The sequence below is a fragment of the Thermobia domestica genome, chromosome 8 (assembly GCF_964235325.1).
Source record: "Thermobia domestica chromosome 8, izTheDome1.hap1.1, whole genome shotgun sequence".
NCBI lineage: Eukaryota > Metazoa > Arthropoda > Insecta > Zygentoma > Lepismatidae > Thermobia > Thermobia domestica.
Genome location: NC_137461.1, coordinates 113,741,262 through 113,751,861, shown reverse-complemented (window position 1 = coordinate 113,751,861; position 10,600 = coordinate 113,741,262). Strand labels below are relative to the sequence as shown.

Below are 10,600 nucleotides of genomic sequence, written 5' to 3'. Positions count from 1 at the left end.
GTTTCAAGTGCGACTTTGTTGCGTTTGTCAGGTGTGCTCACTATGAGCAGAGTATTTGTGCGAGGCATGCACTCTTTTCTGAACTGTATTTTGATTGTAGTAACTGATAACTTTTCTATGCAATAAGGAAACCACCTCGGATTTACAAAACAAACAACTTTCTCTTTTGTTTCATCACTTAAATATGCTGGAAACATAAACATAATCTAGTTTAGAAGAAATAATAGGTATAAGACTTCTCTTATCTTTTGGACTACGTATTACGACTATAACATGTATCTCCATGTGACCTTCTAGTGACTGTATCTCCTAAACCATTTGAGCTTTGCACCTAAAACTTCCCTGACATATTAAGCACACTTAGTACTAGTCTGTCACATATGTCTCGAGCAGCAACTCGATTCACCCAAATGTGACGTTTACTTCTGAGGGCTGGTGGGACTTGACTGGCTTACGAGGGACGAAGCGTAACAAACAACATACTCTAACTATCAAAAAGGGCAAAGATATTCATCTAAAAAATCAATGAATTAAGTCAAATACAATCCTCACCATCAAAAATAAAATACACACATATAAAACAATAGTAAGATCTACACTTCTCTATATGCGTCAATTTATGAGAAATTAGAACATTGAGGCACTGGTTAAGGATCGTATTCGCTGCTGGTGTACCACCAATAAAGGGGAAGATCAAAGGACTAAATACAAAGTACGCACATAAAATACAACTCTCGTCCTTCCTTAAACATCACTACACCCCAGAATAATTGAAAACTACAGATTATCATAGCGTTATATCATGTCTACAGAAGAATTTCTATTATCAAACAAACAAAAAAGAACAAAGAACACAGAAGCCAACAAAACCGATACAAAACATAAAAATAACCTCACAAAGAAGAACACATACCAAACATCACTAACAAATTAAAACATACACACAAAAAATCCACATAACGCATTTTTAAGCTTTTGTTAATGTTTTATCCAGACAACAAATAACCAGGGTTAACCTTCGAACCCATATTAAAATAAATAAATAATAAAAAAAATCCCATTTCTCCTAAAGGCAGTTGACAAAATATCCAACATAACAAATTTTTAAGCTTTTGCTAAGGTTTTATCTATAACAAATAACCAGGATTAATCTTCGAACCTCTACTAAAATAAATAAATCAAAATCCCACTCTCCTCAAGGTAGTTGACTCACTCACACTTAGAAAAATTACTCAAAAACGCAAAATTAAAACACATGCTGGGCACAAGACATACCATGAAAACAGCTGAGAATTTTGCATCCCTTTCCGTGCACAGTATAAAATGATCATCTGCTTCGCACACTACGCAAAATCACTCAAAACAAAGAAAATATTGGATAAAGTAATACTTCTCTTTTTTAAGAAACCTTCCCTCTTAGGGACAAAAATCTACACACCATTACCACGTGGTCTCTTCATAATAATCCTGTAAGTAATATCTGCACTCGAAATGTCGGAAATCAATAATTCCACCTGGCTGATAGTCCGACAAACTTTACTTGAATCATGTCGCCAAAAAGGAATCAACTTTTTCTTCGTCAATCATCTAATCTATTCGACTTCCAAACTATGCTACGCATAAGTGTCGGAAATCGTACAGAACGGCTATGTCCATCTGTTTAGGGATGCGCACGAGACAAGTCGAGACCGGATTTTCCTGACAAAATTCGAGTCGAGACACGGCTCTTCCAGTAGAAAAATATACATTTTTCGAGTCGAGACATCACTTTTACACCACATTTTCGAGACGAGACGAGACAGCCACAAATCTTGTCTCGTGCGCATTTCTACTGTCGATAGGTATCAGAGCAAAAACGGTAAGAGATATAAGAAAGTGTTATTTTGCAATCGATTCGGCGTTCCAAGAATAGGTTCTATCTCGTCTGATAAATCGCAAGTGGTTCAAATTAGCGATTTCCGGTTGCAACGTTTTTCGCAGTAGAACGAAAACGGTGATAGCGGAAAACTTTTTTTTGAACAATTTAGGTCTCAAGGCAACATATCACGACTACCCGCAACACACTACTGAAACCGGAAGTAGTTCAAATTTTCTATTACTTCCGGTTTCAATATTGATTTCCACAGAGTGAAAACGGTGAAAGATATCAAGAAGCAGTTTTTTGTAGTCGATTCATCATCCTAACAGTAAGCTCTATTCCCTTTGTTAATCCTCTATTCAAACTGGAAGTGGTAGAAATTAATCATTTCCGGTTTTAAACATTTTCGTCACAGAATAAAAACGGTAACAGATAGCGAGAAGCGGCTTGTTGCAAACAATACAGCGTCTCAAGGCAACATATGACTATCTGCAGCTCTCTACCAAAATCGGAAGTGTTGAAATTTACTCGTATTTCCGGTTTCAAAACTTGTTTTCATAGACCAAAAACAGTAAGATATCGATTTTTTTTTTTTTTTTTTTTTTTTTTGTACAGATTCCGCGTCTCAAGAATTAATTTTGCCTCAACTTTTATCTATCTGTTCAAACCGGAAATGGTGAAAATTTTCGATTTTCGGTTCAACACTGATTGCATAATGGATGAAAGAGAAATATATAGTGACAAGCAATTTTTGATATGGATTCGGTACCCCAGGAATATATTTCATCTCTGATTTTATTTCTCCATAGCACTCGGAAGTGATAGAAACCAATTAGAAATTTCGATTTCAAATATTAATCTCCATAGAGCAAAAATAGCAAGCGATAGCGAGTAGTGGCTTTTAGATATGGATTCAGGAGCAACAGGTTCTATCTTTAAGTCTGAGTATTGAATTCGCATAGTTTAGAAGTCTACCATTCTTTCACACTGTGAAACATAACTCACTTTTGTATAATGCGATAATGTTTAAAACTGAAGAGATGACGGCATTGTGATCACTTGTTGGTAACTTCGGTATTCCTGATCTTACAGTGAATATTTTGTACTACCGTAAGCACACAAAGTCGCAAACGTGAGAGAAAGATCGTATTTGTCTATTTGTAAAGAAGCCGCCAAGTTGTACCCGCGGGTGGATCAAAAATTGTAAGGCACTTTTAAAACACAACAATATTCTTAATTCCGTATATGTATTTTAATATTCGCAACAGCAATAAAAGTACTAAAACAATCAATACTCTATAGCAGGTAGAAAAAATACATGTAACAAAATGAACAGCAGGAAAATAAAACAACATTCCAGTTAACTGTTGCGGGACTAAAAGCAATAACATACTTGAAATGCCGACTGTGCCAAAAGTGGCGCAACATGTTTGACTTCTGGTCCCTATGTTTGTAACAGAAAAATATATATATACAATTCACTCATTAAATGAAAAGGAGTATAGATTCCTCAGTAACTATAAAAATTAACGAAAAATTTAATGAGAAAAAAAAAAAAGTGCTATGGCACAAAATATGTAACTTACAGATACTAATTCATTACTGTAATAGAAAAATAGAACATACTCTTTTTAAGTACTAATTACGATGGACATGAAAGTACAACTTAGAAGTAATTATGTTTAACTTTATGCAAAATAAGCACATACATTAGAACACACAAAAATAATTAAGAGCAAACGGAATGTTTTCTGAGGCACTGGAAGTATATAAATTCTAGTTGCTCTTAATACATTCTAAGAAAGAACAAATCCACCATCTTTACTTTAAGAATTATACATAATAACTGAGCTAACTAACATATTCTGAAAACATTTAAATGCTTATACAACACGCATGTTACAAATAAATTGAGCCTTGACAGATACGTAGGTATCATTATCACGAATTGCAACACTACAAGAGACACTTGTGCTGATAAATTGATCATCTTAAAAGAAACTCAGTATTTTATCACAGAAAATTACATGCTAGGAAACTTTATTTTTATCCAACAATACAGATGTGCAGTGAAACTCTTAGCTATTATTATCAAAGCATTACTATAAACCATAATACTCCACAATTAATTTTAGCATATACTATTTATTTTCTTTATTTATTTTTACATTGTATATTCATTGTGATATCTCACTTAGATTTTCACGCTTCGAGAATACGAGTAGCAAAACATATTCAAGAATAAATCCAATTTCTTTCCAATTATAGACTTGAAAAGATTTGAATGAAAATGACATTTATGAAAACAAGTATGCACACATTACTCAAATAAGGATCACTTAAAATCATGACTGTCTCATTCAATAAATTACCTAATAACGAACTACAGGCATCGAAAGCAGTTTTTATAGAAGGACCTTGTTTTTTTCTTTTTTTTCATTTTCATATTTTGCCTATAATTTTTGATATGAGTGCTTTGCTTTACAATACTAGTACAAACAAATAGTTTGCAATGGCAATAGTCAACTGTAATTTTTGCTGAAGTTTATTTAAGTCATCATGTAATAATACTAATCTATCTCCAAAAATACACGTAGCGGATACATATACTTTGTATCGTTTGATTAAACAGTTTCTTTCTATTACTCTTAACATAATCATTTATTTACGTTTTGCATCTATACTGGAAACAGATTACACAAATGTCATAGATTTTTTATGGAACAATTAAAAGCTTAAGATATCTTAATATTTGGTAGATCTTTCTACAGTAAAAGGTGAAGACTGAGACATACCATGGCTTTTTAAGTTCGTATTAATTTCTGCTATTGCTACCTTGTTTGTGTGATTTAATGTTATCATAAACCTAACGAAGGAAACTTTTCTTTTTCTTTACCGTACTTTCCAAATAACTCGACAAACAGTTAAACAATTTTTTTAGAAGGAAAGATTATTTTCTTATTCTGTGTTCAAAATTTATATGATATAATTTTATTACTTTTGAATACAAAGAATTTGTATCATTTTCTTCTTCTTTTTTTAAAGCAATCAATGAGACTTACACTAAATGAAATAGTGAGTGTTCTAACAGCTGTTTTTCAACCTCAAAATTTTGGCTGCATATTTCACAACTAAATTTCTTCTGGTCACTTCCAGTAACAAAACCATGATGTTTGGTCAAATAATTATTAGTGGTTTTAGCTTTATTCGCACACTTTTCATTTTGATATGCAGAGACTTCTTCAGTAGAACACTTGTGGATTCTTAAAGAGTTCTGTCCCCAAAATAATTCGCCACATTTAACACACGAAAACACCCTATCATCTATATGGCTTCCAGCATGTAGTTTAAGATCTTCTGGGTCATCATATGATGTTTTGCATACAGCACACACATACACCTGAGGATCTGTAGCACGATGATTCATAGAATGCTTTAGAAAATGGTAATGGTCACTGAATATCAGTCCACACACATCACAGGTAATTATTTTTGAGTTTACATGACACACACTATGTTCTATAAGTTCTCCTTGGTTGAAGCAGCGCAAACCACACATTTCGCAACAGTAATCTGGTTTATTATAATACGATAAACACTCTGTATAATTTCTTCTTAAAGCACACGCTTCCTCATACAGTTTGTAACAGTGTAGTTTGGCCGAAGTTGTTCTATTATATGGAGTCTTTTTAATATTATGCTTTGACATAACGTGAACTAACATATCGTTTTCTGTGGCACAAAATTTTCCACAGACTTTACACAATTTTGATTCCTTTTCATTGTGTTTAAGTAAGTGATTGATGATTTGTTTCTCGCTCGTAAACTTTTTACCGCAAATACCTTGAATACAGATCATAGTTCTCTTATGCAATCGTGAATGCATGCACAATGAAAACTTTGTGAAAAATGATTTTCCACATACCGAACATGAATAGACATTTTTGCTTTTGGGTTTCGTGTTAATTTCCATTGATTTCTTTGGCATTGAGCATCCAAGCATAAACTCGCGAAGATGATACAATTTTTGTTTTGTCCAAACATTTAGTGTTTGTGGGTATTTCTTCTGAAGCAACGTCATATTGGACATAAAACAGACATATTTATTCTCAATAGTGGCATTTGCATGGGTCTCAAGTAAGTTTTTGAAAAACTCATCTACTTCAGAAAGTTCCAATTTCGAATGCTGATATAAATGAAAAACAAATATCAAAGGATGTTGGAATTCTTCTCCACACATATCACAAAGATAAGATTCGATTTTGTTTTCAGAAAATTCATGATTCTTGAGTTTTTCATAGGAAGGAAAATATCTATTGCATGAGAAACACAAATGGGTGCCAAACTTGAAATTGGGATTCATATTGCTTTCTACATATTCCTGGTATGTTTCTGATATATGTTTTAGAACAATTGCTTCGTCAGATTCTAAAGACACATTTAAACAGAAATCTCCGTTCAGTGTTACTTCATCCAATTTAAACAAACTTTCATTAGATTTTGGTTTATTAGAGGATATATCTTTGGTTTCATTGCTTTCTTGGTGAGAAGCTCGAGGTTCCTCTTGCTCAATAAAATTTGAATTGACTTGTTTGGTATTAGGTTCACTGTGGTAAGATTTTTCCAGGTTTTCATCTTCACCTACATCTTCAAGCGTCGTAGGTGTGCATTCGTAAATACCTTCATCTGCTGGTAACACCTCTACTCCTAATTTTTCAACACTTGTATCTGAGATGGAATCTTGAGTGTTTTCAACGTTTTGTGTTTCTTCACTACTTCTACATGCCATGGAATCTTCATCAATGCATTTGACTGGGGATTTGTTTTCAGCAACTTCAGTCTGTACTTCCTGATAACTTTCTTTCGGTATCGACTCTAGAATATGATCACTTCTTGGTCTTTCTTGTCCAGATGTACCTGGTTCACTTACAATAGATTCATTCATTGTAGATTCTGGAATTATTTCATTTTCTTTTGATTTTTCATTTGTTACATTCGATTGCGTTGCTACACTTCTATTACATACTTCTTCTCCATAGGTTTCACTTGTTGAAGTAGATACTTCTGCACTTTGACAGGGAATATCTGAGGACGTTTCCTGTTTAGCTTCAGATATCGAAGGCAAGTGATGTATCTCTTTAACTACTTTCGTTTTACATTTAAGTAACTCTGTTTTACAATCAGAATGAAAGAGCTTAACGTGTATGTTAAGTTCAGCTTTCCACTGAAAGTCTTTTCCACATAATTCACAAATCATGATTTTAGTCCGAAGATGCATTTTGCAATGTGATGCAAGATGTTGAGCAGTGGGTAATCTAATATTACATACTTTACACACATATTCTTTAGAACCTTCAATACCTGACGTATCTGTTTCCTTACGAAGATTACATTGATTCCTATGAAAATCATACTGTGTCTTTGTACCAAATATATCACTACATGCATCACACTTAAAATATTTATTGTGGCTCTGCATATGCTTATCTAAACTACTTTTTTGTGTGAATAATTTGCTACATATTTTACAGAATAAAGGTTTTCTGATTTGATGCAGTTTCGAATGACTTGCTAAATGTTGTTGAAGAGAAAATCTCAATCCACAAACTTTGCAATTAAATAGTTTTGAAGAATCTTTCATCTTGGGGGAAATAGGCACAGATAAGTCAGTTCGAAAGCAATCACGAAGACACTGTTTCATATGAGAAGCATAGTCAGCTTTCGTAAAGCACACCTCTTTACAGAAATTGCACTTATAAATTCTGCTATTTTGACCATCTGGACTTACCTCCTTTTTACTTACTGGTGATTCTTGTTTAGGAGGGGCAACATCTAAATTATTTAATTCTTTTTTAGGTGAAATTTGCGTACTACTAACAACTTTTTGCTGATGTACTTTACAATGCTGAGCTAAATATTGCTGAATAGAAAACTTCGCTCCGCATATTTTGCAGACAAATTCTCTTTTTACTTTCTTTGGGTTAGTCTTTTTACAATAATTTGGATGTAATTCACATGTTTCTAAATGCGTCTCTTCCTTAACATCTGATTCAGTAGTCTCAACTTTAACTTCAGATAGTTCCGTAGAACAAAGTTGATTTTCTTTAAGACTAGTTTTGCAGGTGCAGGTTTTCTTCTTCATCCTTTTAACTTCTGACGGACCAGACTGGAATTCCGGTTTTCGCTTTTTACTTGCATCCAAATTACTAGTCTCTCTGTTTTTCACGATAATCCCTTTCCCAAGAGTGCTGGCTCTGTATCCGGAGCCAAGACAATGGGAATGTCCACCACTGTCACCATGTTCACAAAAGCACGGTTTCTGTTTCTTAAACTTTCGTAAATCTTTAGCCTTTAAATGCTGACCTTCTAGCAAAAGCACTTCTTTACTTGCTAGATTTAGCATTTGAAAATAACGCATTTTTTCTGAACACTCCGTGAATACCGGTTCTACATTTTTAGGCACATCTTTCCACACTGGTGTACTAGTCCTTGGTATAGTTTTACTTACTTCCACAATAGGCTGACTTTGTTTAGCCTTTTTAAGTGGATCTAGAATACTGTACTTTTTCGAGCTTTTGTTAGGATTTGATTTGTCATCAAGCACCTTACATTCATCAGTTGTTTTACTGTCTTCTGACGATGCACTTTGTGTTGTCTCTGTCGAATCAGCGGGTTTTGCACACACCGTCACCGTATTATGATTTCTTTTAAAATCAGACATTATAACGGAATTTTGCCTACCTATTCCACACTTTTGCATCAACATCTCTAGTTTGGAACGATAATTTTCACAATCTTTGTTTTGAAAAAATTGTCCATGACAGAAATCTTCATGTAAACTTAAAGTCATTTGTAGCTTAAAAGTACTTCCACAGACACTACAACAGAATCTTTCGCGTGGTTCCCCGCATGAAGTTTCTAACAGTCGGTAATTTTCCAAGAAAGGCTGCTCCTTATGCTTCAATCGGAAGTGTTTTCGTAGGTATCTTTCCACCGAGAAAGATTGTCCACATACTGCACAAAAGTGGGGTTTTTCTCCTATATGCAACAACAAGTGATCTAGTAAATGATGACGAGTTGTGCATAATTTCGCACACTCACAACATTTGAATATTTTTGTTCCAGTATGAGTAGATATATGCTTTAAATAATTTGCTCGATTCATAAAGTACTTGTTGCACTCACGACAGTGCATCAAATCACTCAAATTAATGATCCCCGTTTTGTTATGACTTTGAGAAGATGACTGAGGTTTTTTCACTTTCTGTACTCTCATTACTTTCTTATGCGTGGTGGTAATTGGCGTTTCAATCAATCGCACACTGCCCTCCAAGAAAGGTACTCTGAAAGTAGAAGAAAGAAGAATACAATACACTATCTACATTATGCATTTAAAAATTAAAGTATGGTTTCTTAAGATGTCAGCCGTGTTTAAATATAATAATAATAATAATAATAATAATAATAATAATAATAATAATAATAATAATAATAATAATAATAACAACCAGCTATTAAATTTTACCCTTACCTGTAAGTATGATTTAAGAAAGCTTAATTAGTTGCTTAAACGGTAAAGATGGTTTTCTAATTTTCATGACTGATATATAAGTCTTTTGTCGTATGAACGAGTTCTGCCCAAAGTGGGATAATCTAATATACAAGAGGTAACTTTATCCGAAGCTCAGGCGAATTTTTGGACTATTTTGTATATAGTTCAGAGTATTAAGAGGAGTTTGCAGTAAAAGGGTAACTGAGTTCAATATCTCTTTTTAACATTGTAGCTATGTGAGTCCTAGTATGTGGAGGTGGAAAGTACTTTATACTGTATATTAGACATATACGTGAGATTGGCTGTTATCAGGAAATATACTGTGAAAACCGATGTTAAAAAGATAGATGTACTTAAAAGGATACTTAGTGTATGTTGCTTAGGATTTGTGGTTATATTTGTATCATTAGTGAATGTGTACGAGAGCGTTAATTGCGATAAAAACACTAGTCGACAAAAAATACTTTTTCTCTGGCACACGCAAGAAAATACCTGATTCTAATAGAACTTTTCACGTAGAATTCGAATCTGCAATCAGTTTTTCTTCTTCACCCTCAGTTTTAACGTGACAGGGATTTTCAGGAAATTTCTCCTCAAATTTCATTTTTTTTTCATTTTCATACCTGTATCTCGGGTACCCTTAGGTATATAAACACACAAATTATATTGTATGTTAGCTTGATTTATACTTAGTAAGCCCTCTAAGTTTCATAAGAATCGCATTATTCTTTCTAGAGAAATAAACATATTTAGATAAAAATATGCTATGTGTACTGCTCATTTTACCATATTCATTAGTGCAGCTAAATCACATATAACTTCCACGAAAATTACAATATAAGCACAGTTTATACCTCATTGGATTTGAAATAAAACATATTTTCAATGATGTATACACCATGTCATCATCTTTTGTATGAGGTAATCTCTAGAGGGATTTTGTTGGAAATTCCCTCCAAAAAGTAGTTTATAAGGTTTTTTTTGTCTTAACTTGCTATTTGTATATAGTGATATAGAAACAGGAACTGCACTGAAACATAATTTTATGTCTACTTAATAAATAATACAAAAGTAGTTAGTGGTATATTCTTAATAAATGAACACTTACTTACCTTAACTAAAATGTTTTAGTTGTCGACTTTCTTCTGTATTTGGCTTCTGGAACATCTTTTTTGAGTGTCCAACAGTAA

The 10,600-nt window shown here is 33.3% G+C and overlaps 1 protein-coding gene across 2 annotated transcripts in view; it reads right to left on the bottom strand.

Annotated features, from left to right (window-relative positions):
- Window positions 1-3,086: 3,086 nt before the first annotated feature.
- Window positions 3,087-10,600, bottom strand: part of LOC145693152 (uncharacterized) — a 45,361-nt gene continuing 37,847 nt past the window's right edge. For both annotated transcript variants that reach the window (XM_081768894.1, XM_081768896.1), the window contains exon 2: window positions 3,087-9,201. In XM_081768894.1, the coding sequence (XP_081625020.1) occupies window positions 4,917-9,134 (4,218 nt within the window). In that variant the 5' untranslated portion in view covers window positions 9,135-9,201 and the 3' untranslated portion in view covers window positions 3,087-4,916. The remainder of the gene's footprint in view (window positions 9,202-10,600) is intronic.